Genomic DNA, 17,840 nt, shown 5'->3' on the forward strand with positions numbered 1-17,840 from the left:
TCAGACAGGAAGACTAGAACTGAGATGCTGTCCTTAGTTCTATTCCTTAACCCAACAGGCCAGGATTAGGAACTTCATATCCTCCCCTAATGTTAAGAAATAACTAGTCCAGCTGCATCCATACTCTGTAGGTAGAGCCTGGAGCTTTATCTTTGGTAATTGTAAGTAGCATCCAAATGTCTACTCCCCTAAAAGGAGGGCTGTGTGAGCTAGGGGGCGCTGTAGCTCATGTTAAGTCCTGTCTGCTCAAAACCAAATTTTCTAGCAGTAAGCTACTGTCTGGACAGGGGAGACCCATAGCCAATCTCCCATTTCACTGCCCTATTTTCTTTCCCTGTATGATTTGTATGCAGGTGCTTGTGGAATGGACAGACGTCAGAACACATACATTATGGACAAAGGTTTCAAAGGTACAGTATCCAATCCTGACGTCCTATTACAAAGGGCTTAGCAAGACAAAGAGCACAAATCTGAAAATGGCCAGAAATTCTACCTGAGAGAAACCGCGCATCCCAGTTCCTTTCTTAAAAACAAAAACCAAACCAAAAGCTCAAAGACCACAGGACCTGGTGCCGCTGAGTAGCTCTGCCCATGAGGAATAATCATAATATTAATGAACTCATCTTTTGATCTCAATCGCACTTGCTTGGCAAATGCTTGTGGGGTTTCTTTTATAGATGCCAACCTAAATGTCTATGGAAATGTAGAGTGCCATTATCCAACCAATTAGTATGAGTTAAATTGATTATAAAATCTGAAATAAAGTCAGTCTACTTGCCCCCCCTTCCCCCAGGCTTCCTGTCATTGTGCTGTACCTGCTGCCTTCTGGGGTACAAGGAATGAAAATGACACCCACTGTTAATAATGTGTGGTGCTCACCCCTGAGGGACAGCTGCCCCCAAGAGCACAGGACCCATGGCAGATCCGTAACATAGAGTAACTTCCAGTTGGATGGATCATCCTTCTAGAAAGTCTACTGATGAAGCCAAAGTGAAACATCAAGTTCTTCCCCAGTTTGGATCCTAGGTTTAAATGCTAGGAAAGAAACGAGCAAGGGCTTCGGGATTCTATCACTTGTTGACAGTGATTTAAAACCGTCAGCTCCATGAAATGGTACAATTCTATTAAAAGAAGGACCGTCAAGCCCAGGGCAGTCTTCTCACAGACAAGGTTGGGATAATTTTGCCAGTATTACTCTAATGCCCATCTTATTATCTAACCAAGTGTCCAGTAAAGTCACAGATACAGAGGCTTTTCTGCATATTATTAAAGTAAAACTAGTGTTATGGGGCTGTCCTAATTCTCTTTAAGTCTCAAACCAGGTACAGGTGGCTTGGATCTGAGGAAGTATAGCGAGGGCTCTGGACGCTACACACCTGGGATGGCTCCCTCAGGGTACCCTTATGTAGCAAGTACTAGTCTACACTGACCCAGATTTCCCAGGTTACTGTTCTGATCTCTTAGCCTAACCTTAGTCCAAGGCTTAACCACCTCCCAACCAAGGAGAGCTAGTTGGCTATAACCCTTGGGAAGACAGTTTTTAGAAGTAGGGTGAAGCTGAGTGCTGGTGGCTCATGCCTGTAATGCTGGCTACTCAGGAAGCCAAGATCTGAGGATGGTGGTTCAAAGCCAGCCAGGAAAGTCCAGGAAACTCTTATCTCCAATGAACCACCAAAAACCAGGAGTAGAGCTGTGGCTTAAGCGGTAGAGGCTAGCCTTGAGAAAAAAAAAAAAAAAGCTCAAGGTCAGCACCCAGGCCTTGAGTTCAAATCCTTGGACAAACACACAAAGTGGGACGCTATGGCAGTAATGTGTTCTCAGCATCTGGTAGGATATTCAAGCCCAGGAGAACTGTTTGAGGACAGGCAGTCACACATGCTGCAGCCTCTAGAAAGTTATTCCCTTGGTACATTTCTGAGTTTTTACTTCAACCATCCAGATGGAGGCAGCAAGCCCCCCTCCTGCACGTGAGGTGACCCAGAAAGGTACAACCATCTCATGTACCATCTCATCATTATCACCTGAGACCTCAGTTTCTTTCTCCAAAAATGAAGCCAGGCATGATGACACCTGCCTAGGAGCCCAGTCACTTAGGAGGTGGAGGCAGGAGGACTGAGTTTGAAGCCCATCTACACTACAAGACCAGCCCTAGGCTACATATCAAAACGATTCTTCAAAACACAAAACCAAGAAGTGGGGATTTGCTAGAAAGATCTCCGAAGGCCTTCCCCGCTCTGAGAATGCGCATGACTCAGACATGGAATAAGCTCAGACTGGCCCAGCCACCTAATAAAGGAGCACCAGACTTTCCCACGTACATCGTCATCCTGTGATTAGGATGGCTGCTTTTCAACTGGCAACGTGAATGTAAAACCAAGCTCAGGGAAGAAGTGCCCCTGCCCTAGTGCCCCCTCACTCCTGTTTAAAGGATTGGAAGTCTGAGTATCTGTGTATAGGTAAGGCAGCCACATTGTGTTCTGCCACTCTGGTTATAATCATCCCTTAAATGAGAAAAGAGAAATTACACCAGCAAGTAGTAGGAGCCAACACATCACCAGAGAATTAGAAATGGCCTTCCAGAAGTACTTAAAAGATACAGTGCCGACGCTGTTGCCCAACTGCTTCACAACACATGAAACTATTTCCTCAAGTTTCAAAGGCAAATCAACTGAGACCTGCTAAGAGTTCAGAGTCCACAGGTGAAAGACCTTGCCTGGGAATGAGAGAGACCTGGGCTTCCGTTCTGCTTCATGATGTTCACTAGGGTTCTTTCTCTTTACAGAGAATGTTGACCAGTTATGGCCTAGGGGTAGAATGCTTGCCTAACATGCATGAAGCCCTATGTTCCTCAGTACCACATACACAAAAAAAGGGGGTGCTGTAGCTCAAGAGGTAAGAGTGCTAGCCTTGACAAAGCCCGGGGACAGTGCCCAGGCTCTGTGTTCAAGCCCCAGGAGTGGCAAAACACAGAAGAAAAAAAAAAAGGTGGTGGAGGATGCATACCTGTAATTTGTTACTTGATAGCTCAGGCTTGAAGGCCAGCGAGGGGAGGGGCCTATCCCCTCTCAACCAATAGGTGGGCATGGTGACACGTACTTGATATCCTAGCTAATACGGGGGGGGGGGGGGGGGTCATGGAGGATGGAGTAGTTCTAGGCCAGACAATCATTTCAACAAAAAGAAGTTGAGCACATCGAGGTTCAGGCACGCGCTCAGAAATGAGAGCACCATCCCTTCTCATCTCAAAGACAACCAGTGGGAGAAGGCCTGGAGGTATGATCCGCAGTAGAATCTCTGCCTATGAAGTTCATACCCCATGACCTCTGTTGGGGGCCGAGTAACGCCAGGTTTAATAACTTTCTGCTGAGACCTGCAGTAGGGGTAAACAAGTGGCCCTCTTTATCCTGCCCACCTGTTGTGCTGATAGGCTCCCGCACCCAATATAAGGAGGGGAGTTTTAGAGAGAGAGATTCCTGCCTTGAGGAAGCTGCGTGGCGTTTCTGCTCGTGCTCCGGAGAAGCAAGGCTGAGTGCGGGAGGACAGCGGGCCCTCTCCTCTCGCGGCTTGGACTGGTTGGGGTCTGTTTTTCCCATCCCTCCTCAAGAGGGACTGGGGACGAAGGACCCTGACATATTGGCGCCCAATGTGGGGCACGAAAGGGGCACGGCTGTGAGTTGAGCCAAGTAAGAGATACATGAAGGAAAGACTGAAAAACCAGAGAAAACCTGAAAGGCAAAAAACTGAACAACCAGGGAAACCTGAAGGGAAAATGCAGGCTGAAATTGCTCACAGGGAAAGAGAAAAAAGACACACAGGGAGAAAGAGAAAAACCCCTCAAAGACTGAAAAACCAGTGAATGTGTGTGTGAAAGATTTTAATCATTCCCAGACCACCTCCCAAGCGCGGGTCACGTAGGGAGGAACCTCGCGGGAGTCTCTGGCCAGAGCAGTAGGGAGAGGCCTATTTTCTATTTTTCAAGAGATTTTAGAATAGAACCAAGTGGGTTCAGACTGGAATGACCGCGAATGTGTGTGTGAAAGGTAAATCTAAGTCTATACGGGAGTAAACAGTTTAAGAACAGGTGTAAATCTAATCTAACTCTATACAGGAGTAAACAGTTTAAGAACAGGTATAAATCAATCTATACAGGAGTAAACAGTTTAAGAACAGGTGAAAAGCGCAGACTTAAGAATTAAGTGGTAGTGATTTAGAAAGCCTGTGCTCGGTTTCAGAATAGTTGCTAATGCTTTTTAAAGTCCCTGACAAAATATAGAGATGATGCCCCTGAGTCAGCTTGAAGAAGTTACAGAAAATGGATCTTCGCCCATAACCCCCTTAAAATGAAGGGACCAGAGTCATTTTTGGACAGTAGTTTAAAACAAAAGGTGTGGGGGGGGGGGGGCTGGAAGACTCCTCTAATTCTTCCATGCCCTGCTATTCCCTATGGCTTGTGTGAATGTTTCCCTATTTTCCCTGTTGTAGTCAGAGCCACTCAGTATACTAGTGCCTATACAGGTAGAGAATGCTTTCCCGCTCATCAGTGAAAGAGACTTTGGTGCTTTCCTGCCCTTACTGCTGTGGGTATTGTCCTCGCCACTGTGGTTCCTATAGAGAATGCTTTGAATGTGAGGACTAGAATTGTTATGTGCACAAATGTTAACTTTAGGTGATTGTTATCTTTACACTATTTTGGGATTGAACAGTTTGGATTTGTTTTTATGCACTATAATTGTAATATGTCTATTGCCTGCCTACAAAGTCAACACAGAAAGTGCTAATGAGACGGGCATCTGCTCCCATGGAAATAGGTGCATCCCCTCAGGTCTGATTTGCTTAAATGGACGGCTGGTAGTCAGAGACGGGCAGGTGTCTGGAGACACCTAAGACAGGCACAGCCGATCTAATGTGGTGGTAGCCCACATAACCAAAGTTTTGTCTTTAAGATAAAAACGGGGGAGATGTTGGGGGCCGAGTAACGCCATGTTTAATAACTTTCTGCTGAGACCTGTAGTAGGGGTAAACTAGTGGATCTTTATCCTGCCCGCCTGTTGTGCTGATAGGCTCCCGCACCCAATATAAGGAGAGTTTTAGAGATTCCTGCCTTGAGGAAGCTGCGTGGCGTTTCTGCTCGTGCTCCGGAGAAGCAAGGCTCAGTGCGGGAGGACAGTGGGTCCTCTCCTCTCGCGGCTTGGACTGGTTGGGGTCTGTTTTTCCCATCCTTCCTCAAGAGGGACTGGGGACGAAGGACCCTGACAACCTCCCCCTCCCCCATAAAGGAAGGCACACTAACATCCTGTCCAAGGCCTTTTCAGCTCTGACAATGTAATTGGTAGTCAGTGTCCGCTCTTTCCTGTTACTGCCTGGGAACTCGCTGCCTGTGAAGGCTGAGTGAGGCTACTGGTTGTCCCGACTGAACGCCCTTCTGTCTCCCATGCTGCACTGAGCACAGTGAACCCCTCATGTTAGCTGTCTGGCAGGCATTTCTAAGTGCTCGGGAGCCACGCAGGGTTTCTTCCAGAGCACTGTCGTAGGGGCCTGCCGCTTTCCTCCTCCTATGTCTCTCCTTGAAGTAACCTTGGGTTCTAAGTTAGAAGCCCAGAACTCTTTTGCAGACAGGATTCTCCTCCTGACCCCAGACTAGAAGATGCCAATTGTTGGCTCTGGAAGGGAAAAGGCAATGTGGACTATAGGGAAAGATTTGGTTTCCTCCCTCTATATTTAAGTGGGATTTTTTTTTTTTTTGCCAGTCCTGGGGCTTGAGCTCAGGGCCTGAGCGCCGTCCTTGGGCTTTCTCAAGGCTAGAGCTCTACCACTTGAGCCACAGCACCATTTCCGGCTTTTTCTATGTGTATGTGGTACGGAGGACTGGAACCTGTGTTTTCATGCATGCCAGGCAAGCACTCTACCACTAGGCCAAACCTCCCGGACAGTAAGTGGGACTTTTAGCTGGATATCAGTATTATAATTCTAGATTCCCCACTCACAAAGTGGCTTGGGGAAGTCATTTCCTCTCTGGATTTGTGCTCTTTACAAAATATGTTTAGTTCATTTTAGGAGCCTCTTGGGTCTTAGATAGCATAGAACTACAGGTGTTTGAATGGGAAGTAAGAATTAATGAGAGCAAATACCAGGGCCTACATGCGACTAAACTTTCAGATCTCATGCTAATTACAGGCCAGCAAGAAGAGTCTCCCTCTAGGGTAGCTAGAGTGGTGGCTTCCCCTTTCTTTGAAAAAGGCCCAGACAGGCAGAGACCCAGGTGGGTGTGGGCTGTAAAGGGATGAGGAAGTCTCTAAGCCAGCTGGTTATTCCTCCCTCACCCTGCCCTCCCCGCAGGCTGGCAGGTGGCTGACTCAGCTGGAGGAGAGTGGCTTCCAGAGCCTTCCCACAAGCCAGGCCCCTCCCTACCTCCACCCCCCCAGCTCTTTATCATTCGGGTGTGCCTCCTCCTCTAGAGCACACAATTGTTTCAAATCTTGAAAGCAGCCCTGGTGAATGAGAAGGCACCATCAGCTGACTGAGGCTCTTTTAAGACTTTGATCTAGGGCTGTAAGGAGCCCCCAAGGCCTTGGCTTAATCCCAGGATCCCCCACAAGGTGTAACTAAGGGCCCTCCTGCTGCAGGTGACCCATTCGGTGATAAGGAGCTGAGCTCTGGGTAACACGATCCACAGAGTTTGGAAAAACATCCACCTTGTTTACCAGACAGAGGAGACTGCAGCAAAGTCTAACACCACTCCTAACTTTTAGTATCATCAACATTCCTTCCTGCCCTACCCAGTTCACAGATACAAGGTGCAGGTGACTCCTTAGAAGGAAAAGCAAATACACAAGTAAGCTACCACTATTCACACTTAAAAAAAGCTTTTAAAGTAACAAAGCTTTCCCTTACTTCTTGGCTGATGAGTGCAGAGAATCCAGATCGGGATCTGTGAGCGTTCTAGATCTAGAATTACACCACTTTCTGCCACCAAAAAACGAATTACCTACTGAGAAGCCACGTGACCTGGCTTGGGGCAGGCAAGTGACTTGGGACCCACTTGACCCTTCACCAGCAGCTGGCATCCTTAGCTTCCTCCAGTCCTTGTCTGTCCCACGATGCTTTCTCCTCCTCTCCAGCATACACTACTCAAGTCCCACTTGAAGACTAGAGCCAAGCCAACATCACTTGTACTTGTGGGACGACAGGAGCCTGTTCTACAAAATGCTGTGATCTGAGCCAAGTCAATTCTCCACCCATAAGCAACAAGGAAGGGGGAAATGATGGTTCTGCTGCAGTACAGGGCACTGAACGCCTGCAGACACGCAGGGGAAAGGGTTTTGTGTAAGGTTGAGGAAATGCTGCTTGCTAAAATAAACAATAACCCAACAGATGTGTACATTCACAGAAACGAAGTCCCTCCCAACCCGTCATGACAGAAACTCAGACTCTTGGCACACATCTCAGTCCCTCAGCTCTCGTGGGGGCCACTCCCACAGCTCCCAGACATCTCTAGGTCCTCCCAAGTTAAACATTTTCATTAGCCTCCCATGCTGGGAGTAAAAACTACAGATAAATTACCCACCCAAAATGTTCACTGATGCTAGGTGTAGTAAAAGATCATCCCAAAGTTCACCATCCATTAACACATCTTCACACACTTAAGCGATGGGAAGCCTCTCACATCACTCTCAACTGGCAAGCCCTGGTAATTCAGTGTCTGTTTTAGGCACTGTCTGCCAAGAGCCTTGTCGGAGCTGTCAGGCAAATCTATTGCCTTTTCCAGGCGGGCACTGCTTCGCCTAGGGTTGTGTGTAGGAGGCACCAACCTTACCTAAAGAGGAAGGGTGTAGTGGTTCAAAGAGAAGTCCCATTTCCCCAGTGGCTCTAAGGAACCTTTATCTCATATTTGGAGACCAGTTTGCATCCTTTTGTCCCCGGAAGCATTGGATTTGATGCTCAGAAATGGGACAGGAGAGAAAGGGGAAGTTCCCCAACCCCAGGACACAGCTGAAAGGTTTCAGCAATGAGAAACGGGGAGCGGTGTGCACCTAAGCCTCACCTAGGAAGCAGGAACCCCCCCAAAGCTAACCTGAGACTGAGGCTCTTTACCATGCTCCAGTTAGCAGGCAGGGATAGCATTTTGCCACCTAAAGTTTGCTAAATTCCGGACCTCTGCACTAAAACACATCTGCTGGCTTCCTGTGAACCAAAGTTTCCTTCCTAGTCATCAGAAAACTCACGAGAATGGCACAGAAACCGCAGGCCAAGCAGTCACAATGTTCAAGTCTTGGCACTGCTGTTTACTACTTGTGTGCCTTTAACCATTCCACTTTATCTCTCTGGGTCTTGATCCGATAAAATACAAATTATCAATTGTAAAAAATAAAAACCTAAGCAGTCTATAAATCCTCCATTACTAGACTTGAGGAACTTAAAAATTTGTAAACACAAATGTCTCTGGTTTTGTGTTTTTTTGTCAGTCATGGGTCTTGGCACTGTCCCTGAGCTCTTCAGTTCAAGGCTAGTGCTCTACCACTTGAGCCACAGCACCACTTTTCTTTTCAGTCACTGGCATTTAAGTGAAGACTTTTGTCCTGGTTTGGCCTAAGAAATCTCTCTTGCCTTACAGATTACATGAAGGACTCTGTGTGCAGTTCTAGTACTTGCTCCTTGAATAGCAGTGAAAACCCTTACGCCACAATTAAGGACCCGCCCGTCCTCACCTGCAAGCTTCCGGAAAGCAGCTATGTAGAAATGAAGTCGCCTGTGCACAGGGGGTCTCCATACACAGATGGGTCATCCTTGTCGACATCTAATAAAAATATATATGAAGTTGGTAGGTGTCTCGAATAAGTAACAGTGCAAATCAGGACGATAGTGCAGCATCAAGTGCAAACCAGCCCTTTCCTCTCGCCCTGCCTTGACGTCACCACCCTTCCTTGGCCGCTCTCCTAAGGATCCCCCAGGTGAAACCTGTCTCGTCCAGCACTGTCTTCCCCCAACACAGGATAAACTCGTGTGCTAACTGCTGGTAAAAACTACCGCAACTTATCTGAAGCAGAAATAGTTGGTGTGGGAAATGGGTATGTACACTTCTATTGACAGAAATTCCAGTTTGAGAAAGAAAACAATCAAAACTGGTATTTGCAAGCTTCTCCATCACCCTTTTCTACTTTTTCCCTGTTTAAACTAGGTTTCTGGGCACATTGAGAAGAGCCTGCCTCTAAGGCATCCTAGTTCTCTTGGTGTTGACCTGAGGCTGGGATTCTGACAGCACAGTCCCTTTGTTCTTTAGCTCTTGAGCAAGCCTCAGTCCCAACCCCCCTGTTTGCCATAGATTCTAGAAACCCTTAGCTCTTCTCCCCACCAAGTGAAACAGAACTTTCTTCCTTCCCAACAGGGCAACCAAAGCTAATCTGTTCTCTGAACTCATTTTTCACTATATTCCTTAGAGCCCACAATCAGTGTGGTCCAAGAAGGCCTCGATCATAACTCCAGCTATGTCCAGAATCCGTACGACCTACCTAAGAACAGCAATATTCCTGGTCATTATGACCTCCTCCCAGTAAGACAGAGCCCTGCCAATGGGCCCTCCCGAGACACGCAGTTGTAAGAGGGACGAGCTTCTCCCTTTGCGGTGTGCTCGCTCTGCTGAACTTTCTCTGACTCACGAAAGAAGACAATCCCTTGACTTGAAATAATGATGCAGATTGACTCCAGCTGCACGTTAGTATATGCACCTGGAACAAGAGACGAGCTTCCAAATGGGACTGGGTGATGGCTCAAGGACATACATTCACAAGGGCAAATCCTCTCATCCATCCCCCCTGCCGCGGCCCCAAATGCCTTGGATTGTATGACTTTTAAAAAGCATATAAGATATTGCTGCTTATCAACAGCTAAATACAGCTAATACATACATATATATATTTAATATTTGGAAACATGATCTTATAAAGCATGTATTAAAGTTTTGGAAACCTTTTTAAAAGAAAAAAGGTATGGGAGAGGAGACAGGATCATTTAAAAAGCACCTGAACTGTGTATGTGCTTTTGGTTTGTGTCCATTAACACCTGTTTCACTGCAGTTGGCTAAAGCCACTGAATACATAGCTACAAACTGTTCTAGTACTGATGGATCCTAAACTACCTGTACATCAAATTACAATGGCCAAAATCAGAATCGAAGGTATAGTGTAATGTGGTTATTTTTTGTTTTAAAAGCAGGATTTTAATAACTTCGTATTTTCTTCTGCCCCATCAGTGACAGTAAGAAAAATGAAAGGCCAGAGGAGGAAGAGTAGGAATTACAAATGCACCAGTTTCCTCCAGGCCACAGTAATTTCTAGGCCAGCATGACCAATTATGCATTTACAGTTCCAGAATATTGCAAGTCTATCCTGACCTCGTCACATGTTCATCTAACACCTACGTTGTTCCATGTGAAAATAAGAGCCCTGAGATGGAAGGCGGTCATGCGTGATCAGAATTACCTGGCTCTAGGAACAAGAGACTGGGACTCCCCAGTTTAATAGGTTTCCTTGACTCAGAAAAGCACTTGTTTGCAGGCAATTCTTCACCAGTCTTGTGCTTGATGTAGTATGGCAACCTCAATTTGACAAGTATAGATACCGCAAGCAAGTTTATGTGGCTTCATGTATGTTATGCTTTTTGATAGAAATGAATGATTAAAGAATGCCTTATAACCAGTTGCTGGGACACAAAAAAACTTTATAGTAAACAACACATGAAAGTATTAAAACCACCTTGTGAGCTAGCCACATCCCCCATGGTGCTCATGCGCCAGACCCCAGTGTGCAGATACCTCTGTGCCTCCCCATCATGCAAACCGAGGCCTGGATGAGTCCAAACAGAGCCAACTCCTGAGCCTGACAGAAGACCACTCTGCAGGAATTAAAAATAAATAAAGGACAGCTGGGCACAGGTGGCTCATGCCTAATATCCTAACTACTTAGGAAGCTGAGATCTGAGAATCACAGTTCAAAGACAGCGCGGGCAGAAAAGTCTGTGAGAATCTTATTTCCAATTTACCACCAGAAAACCAGAAGCTGTGGTGTGCCTCAATGTGGTAGAGTGTTAGCCAGGAGCAAAAAAAGCTCAGAGACAGCGCTCATGCCCTGAGTTCAAGCCCTACAACCAACAAAAATAAAGGGCAAACCAGAGAAGCTAAGGGTCACTGCGATCCATTCCTTCCTCTCATTAAAAATCCAGGCAGGAAAAACAAACAAAAAACACTTTTTAAGTCTGTATGTGTCCCGTCCAGGCCCCAACATGTATGTAGAAGATGAGCTAAGTGTCTGCAAAGCTAGAATACTGTTACAGTGGCGAGTTCTACAACCCTTGATACAAATTGGGTCCACCATGGAACTCCATTAGTTTGGGTAATAATCAGCAAAAGCAAGAATATAAATGAGCAAATCCTCACCCTACCCCCACACTTCACTCAAGGCATATGGCAATGTTAGCTTTAGAGAAAACTATACAATGCTTACATGAATGCTGCATGTGTGCATGAAAGCGACTAATCAGCAGTAGTAAACTTTCCAAAAAAAAAAAAAAACATTATAAATACTAGAAAATTACTTTATAGACCCAAGTAAATATGTCTCATACATAGGTGGAAAGAATCTAGATAAGAGACTTACCTCGGTATTTCAGGGTTGCAGTAAAACGGATCAGAAAGGAGAAAGGCCATCTCCAATCCCAGGTCTTATCTTCTTCCCTTACTGCTACTTGGCAAACTATAAACACTCAGCATCACTCAAGTTTCACCTCTCTTTTGGCAACTACCTTCAAGCAGAAGTTATCCAGAAGTAAGAGGTAGAACAGCTAGACTACTATGTGTCTTAGATTTCCCAGCTCTTTATCCCCCCCTGCATGAAAAAGGGGAGAAACAATGATAAGGGAGCTTTAACATCCCCTCAGCTCTAGGGTTCCAAGAGTTTCAAAGTCATGTAATACAATTCAATTAGGCAACAGGGGAAGGGAAAGGCAGAAGACGTGGTTCATCGATGGCTAAGAATTAGTGGTAATAGACATTTCTACTTTACGGAACAACTATTGGAAACTTTAGCAGTCACAAAGAGAGTGGTGGCCAGCCTAAATTTGTGCACTGTGCTTTTAATACTGGTGATTTGGAAAGATTTATTCAATTATTTTTCAGAAACTAAAATTTCAACTAAGTCAATCAATATGCATACAAAACAAATGAATAAGGAAAACGCAATGATTGTACAGTAGCGTAAGAGGACTTATGAAATGGCAATACTTTTTTTAAACCACAGATTTGTAATATATTTGTTCACTTGCAGAGGGATGACCTGTACAAAAATAAAATGAATTTCTCAAATTTAAAGAGAATGCCTACTGTTGTGCTGAGAACTAAAAAAGGTGCCTATAATCTACACTTCAGGTTTAACCTGTATTTTTGTGCAATAAGTGAAAATTATCCCAATAGAGGTTTGAAAATAAAGTGAAAGGAAGTCTGTACCTTTAAAAAGAATGAACGGGAGCCACATGTTCTTACTCATGTTAAGAAGTATTTTTAAATCTCACACACATCAGTGTGAAGAGGTCTCTGTTTTCCTATGTATGTATCTGCACTCAGCCATTACAGCTATGTGAAGCTTTCTAGGAAGGCACGGCTACAAAATGGAATATGGGTAGATATAAGGACTATTTGATTTCTATAAATTCACTAGATAATCTTCCACTAATAAAAGGACAGCAACTGGGTGCATTTGTTTTAGGAACTTTTAAAACAAAATCTCTTCTTGCCCAACTGGTCAGAAGGGATTATGTTATTTAAATTTTTTTATCAGCAAAAAGATTTAATAATAAAACACACATACTGAAGAGCTTACTGAATGGACACAATTTACATTTCTCCATTTTTTCCAACAATATGTATAAAATCCTCTTATTTAAATAAAATCCAGACCTTCCTGTCAGTTCATAATGCTTATGGGATATGTTTTAGACTGGATATGGTGGCACACACGTATAATCTCAGCAAATCAGCAAATGGTGGATATCAAGTTGTTGAAGGCCAGCCTGTAGACTTGGAAGAACTTACCTCAAAATGAAAAAGGGCTGAGGTTGTAGCTCACTGGTGGAAGGTTTGCCTCTATCTTTGAGTGTTGGATTCAATCCCCAGTAACATAACACACATACACACACATGCATACACACTTATTCCAATTCAGTACAATGTTTAGCCAAGAATATATTCTTGCTAGATAAGAGTCATTCAGAAAGGACTAACAAAACTCACTCTAGTGAAGAGGTATAACATAATCAAGTTATAAGATGAAAAGAGAAAGCATTTGCTGAGCATAATGTAAGACTGTGCTCCACGAGTCTCAGAGTATTACAAAATAGCACAAATGATAACCCAAACCAAAGGCCATTCCTGCAGTTTCTGCACTCAAAGAAATTCAAGAATGCACTGGGCACTGGTGCCTTATGGCAATAATCTCTGCTACTCAGGAGGCTGAGATTGATGTTTAAAGCCAGTCTGGGTAGGAAAGTCAAAAAAAAAAGAAAGGCAAAACAAAACCAACAAAACAACAACAACAACAAAAGAAAAAAAAAAAAAAAACCAGAAATGAAGCAGTGGCTTAAATAGTAGAGCACTAGCCTTGAGCACAAAAGCTCAGGAGGTATGGCATCCAGTCTTTGGATTCACGCTCCAGGACTGGTGCACACACACCACAGATCCAAGAATAAGACACTGAGAGGATGGATGGATGACCACTGTCTCAACAGGAGCTGGGATGGACTGATGGATATGTGGGCCCCGTTATACTGTCACTCATACTTTCCTCTGAGCAACTGTTCAGACAGAATTGTGGGGGAATTAGTAACGTAAATGTGAGCAAAGCAGATTTCCTATCCTTGTGGATATTACATTGGGGGGCCCTGGTAATTTTGGGGGTACTATTTTCTTCCTCGATTTGCAGATCTATAAAGTAGTGGTTCAAGGCAAATCCACAGAAGGCAAAAACTTGAGTCTTCAGCTTCACATTTTATCTTTAGACTTTCAAGCCACTGTTTACGTAGCAAAAACTGTCTAGCCCGAGTTTTGGCTCAGAGCCAGTAAGAGGACCCAGGATCTTACAAAGCACAATTATTTTAGGTATCATTTGCAGTGTAAACAAAAAGTAGTTACCTGAAACCCTAACTCTCCCCCAGAGTTGGCTTCACATCGAAGCCCACAGAAACAGGATTGCTTTATTTCAGACGTTCAGCCTCCTTCTATAATATCCTTGGACCCATGTGACAAAGGCTTTGGCCGAGAGGCCAGCATAAGGACTAATAGCCTCTCAAAGATATGCCGAGGGACCTTCCCTACATACATCCGACAGAAATGCCGAGAGACCAGAGGCTCTTAATAAGGGGGTGGAGCTGCACACAGTATTCTTACCTGGTGGGAAGGGGAAGGCAACAGGATTTGAGACTGTGGTTTGAAAAAAGGCTAAAGTTCCAGTGACTAGAAAAGGAATCCTACTGACTACTAATTTTCACTACCATAGTAGGGTAAAGGAGTACATTACGTTTGTTTGTTTGTTTGTTTGTTTGCCAGTCCTGGGGACTAAACTCGGCCTGAGCACTGTCCTTGGGCTTTCCTCAAGGCTAGAGCTCTCCTACTTGAGCCACAGCACCACTTCTGGCTTTTTCTATGTATGTGGTACAGAGGACTCAAACCCGGGTCTTTGTGCATGCTAGGCAAGCACTCTATTACTAGGCCAAACTCCCAACCCATGTAACATTTTATATTCACATCTGTGTCAAGAATTATCAAGCCTGCAGTATAAACAATTGAAATACTGCTTACACAATTAATAATTAGATTACACGAACACTCTCAAACTGCACTTTCTAGCATATGTGAGCACACATAAACTTATGCATTTGGGTTTATTTATGTTGGATAGTTGGTTCTGTGTACTGATCTACCTTCTTGTAGATTTCTAGTAAAAAGATCATTTTTAAAAATTAAATATAACATTTTAAAAGTTCTGTCCCAATATAAATATATTTCAAAGTACTCATTAAAGCCAGAAGAGTTTGAACAACAGGAAACAGAAAACATGTAGCTCTCAATCTGCTGTTGACAGTGCTCGTCCTGGTCCAGTGCTCTTCTAGCACGTATCATACTTGGGATAAATATTGTTAAAAATGGACATCTTGCAAATGCTCTGACAATTGTCAGATTTAACGGAACCATCATGGAAGTGTAGAACATTTTAATCTAGTTATTGTAACAAAATCAAATGTATTTTGCATAGTGCATACTTATATACTAAATTTGAAAACTGAGTTAGAAATCACAATTTGGCCTTCAACATCTGAAGAGGGCTCATTGAGAGAACCCCAGAATTTGAGTTGGGATGGACCCCAGCCATGATCTAACCCTGTCTTTGCACTAGTTGGAAGACTATGAGCTCAGAGATGGCAGTCCACAGTTTGGGAGTACACGACCAGTATGACAACCCAGGTTTATCTGGCATACTGTACAGGCAAGTAGGAAAGGTGGAACCTGCCCATTTTAAAACAGGGCATGGCACCAAAAGGGCCCCAACCAGGAGGAAAATGAGTTCTCCGCCTTAGAGCACCAGGGTCAGAGCAGCTGAAGATGCTCTGTTAACTCATTAATCATCATGTGTTAGAAACAGGGCCTTTCAGTCTTTCTTCTGTTCCTTTCACACGGCAAATGGAGGAGACCTTATGCATTTCTAAACAAAGTTTACATTTGTTTTGAATTCTTTCAACTTCTTCATGTATAACATAAAATCACGTTTCATTTTCTCCCATGTTAAAATAAAAACATTTAAAACTCTGTAAATCAAAAACCTAACAATCTAAATATGTCAGCAAAAACAAAAACTAAATGTTCTATTTCCCGGTGGTGAAAGAAAATACAACTAGCTCTGATGCTATCCAAACTCTTTGAGAAGTGTAACTTTTATACAGAGAGAGCAGAACACTTCATAACTTACAATACCTAAGGCAAAAGTCACCAGCTGGTAACCCTCTATAAAATTTTGAGCTATCCTACTCAATACAATTTCCTTTACATAGTGGCAACCACTATTAAAGGAACAGCACAGAACACACTCAGAGGACAACGACAGAAATTTAAGTCAAACTGTAATGGCTAACTGACTTTTAAGGAGAAGTCAACAGGCTAGAAGAACTGAAAAGCTGGTGGCTTATGCCTGTAATCTTAGCCACTGAAGAGGCTGAGATATGAGGATCATAGTTTACGACAACCTGGGCAGCGAAATCCCTGAGACTTTATTCTCCAATTAACCACCAAAAAGCTGGAAGAGAAGATGTGGCTCAAAGGGTAGAACACTAGCCTTGAGCACCAAAGCTCAAGGAGTGTCCAGGTCCTCAGTTCAAGCCCAAGGACCAGCACTAGATAGATATAGTTAGATAGACAGACAGACAGATACATAGAATTTTAAAACTGTTTCTAGAGACAATTTGTCTTCTGACAGACTCAAAGACTTGTTGAAATGCAATCAGTCATTTTCTATACCTAATGTTCCTTGTAATTCTAGAATCCAACAATGCTTAAGCAATGTGTAAATCTATCCCTGGCCAAAATGCAAAGTTACTTTGTTCATCTGTGTTCCATCACTTACTTTTTCTTTTAAAAGTCATTTTGTGGGAAAAAAAATACTACTAATTTGGAATAAAACTGATGGAGCTTTACCCTGGGTCTGGTACTACACCATTAGACATACACAACTTCTTCATTCATGTTTCTAGTCATACCTTGCCCAAGAAAAGCATACTTGAACTACACGTCTAAAATCAAACTTGAATTTATGCTGATGCCCCCAACTCAATGTTTACTCCACAATACAATGACCTACATTCATACTCATCAGAACCAAGTATTCCATAGCTATACCCCATGTGCTAGGAAAAATGTAATCTGACAACATAAGCAATAGTCCCCCTATAACTGTTTATTAGATGAGAATATATTCCAAATTAATAACTAAAAAAAGTTGTTACAGAGCATGCATAAAATACAAAGTGGCAATTTACAAACAGACAATAGTATCTTTATAACCAATACACTAAAATAATAAAAGGGCTACAAAAGAAAACTGGAATGACTGACTACAGCAATGCCTTCCGTGTGCCCCACACGTCATGAGCACCGCAAAAGATGGGAGATTAATTAGCCAATGCAGCAATCTACGCAAGCCTACACGTATATATTTTTTCCCTTGGATATCCCATTATCCTGAATAGTATCCCTACAGGTGACAATTTATAGAAAACTGCAGATTAAGTGCTTTTATGTTATCCATAAGGAAGTAAAACTAAATGTTAGTGTGCACATTTCTGAATGAGAAACTAGATACTCCATTGATTGCAATTATGTAGTGGAAAAAAATTATTTCAGGCCTCTACAGTGCCTAAGGTGCATTCTATTTAAACGCAAAGTACTATTTCATTTTACGTACTAAAAGAACACATGCCTTTAAGTGGTACCACTTAAGCATAAGTTAACCTCTCACTAGATTCTTTAGACATACTAAAACCAAAGATCTAACTGGACTATATCCCACAGTACACTGCAAAACTCAAATATTAGCATTATTAAAATAACTATCCATGCTTGCTGGTAGATATAGTGATAAATGTAGGTTGCATTTCACATACTGGAAAGGTTGTAAAAGAAAAGGAACACCTCAAAATTTGAGATTACTGGCATTAAGCCAGTTATGGTATGAGCAATAAAATGCCACATCATCTGCTGCTGGGAAGTGAGATCAGTTAAATTACTCGGGCTGCTGCAGCAGATACCTCAG

At 43.4% G+C, this 17,840-nt stretch overlaps 1 protein-coding gene across 7 annotated transcripts in view; it reads left to right on the top strand.

The window, feature by feature from the left end:
* The window catches only part of Megf11 (multiple EGF like domains 11), a 239,223-nt gene extending 226,677 nt beyond the window's left edge, over nt 1-12,546 (top strand). For 2 of the 7 annotated variants that reach the window (XM_090358153.1, XM_090358154.1), the window contains 3 exons: nt 354-410; nt 8,612-8,818; nt 9,435-12,546. In XM_090358153.1, the coding sequence (XP_090214279.1) occupies nt 354-410; nt 8,612-8,818; nt 9,435-9,595 (425 nt within the window). In that variant the 3' untranslated portion in view covers nt 9,596-12,546. Of the gene's footprint in view, nt 1-353; nt 760-8,611; nt 8,819-9,434 lie in introns of those variants that run through there. The other 5 variants (XM_090358157.1, XM_090358159.1, XM_090358155.1 and 2 more) reach the window with 4 other exon arrangements.
* The last annotated feature ends 5,294 nt before the right edge of the window (nt 12,547-17,840 follow it).

Source organism: Megascapheus bottae, chromosome 25 (assembly GCF_031878675.1).
Source record: "Megascapheus bottae isolate mThoBot1 chromosome 25, mThoBot2.hap1, whole genome shotgun sequence".
Taxonomy (NCBI): domain Eukaryota; kingdom Metazoa; phylum Chordata; class Mammalia; order Rodentia; family Geomyidae; genus Megascapheus; species Megascapheus bottae.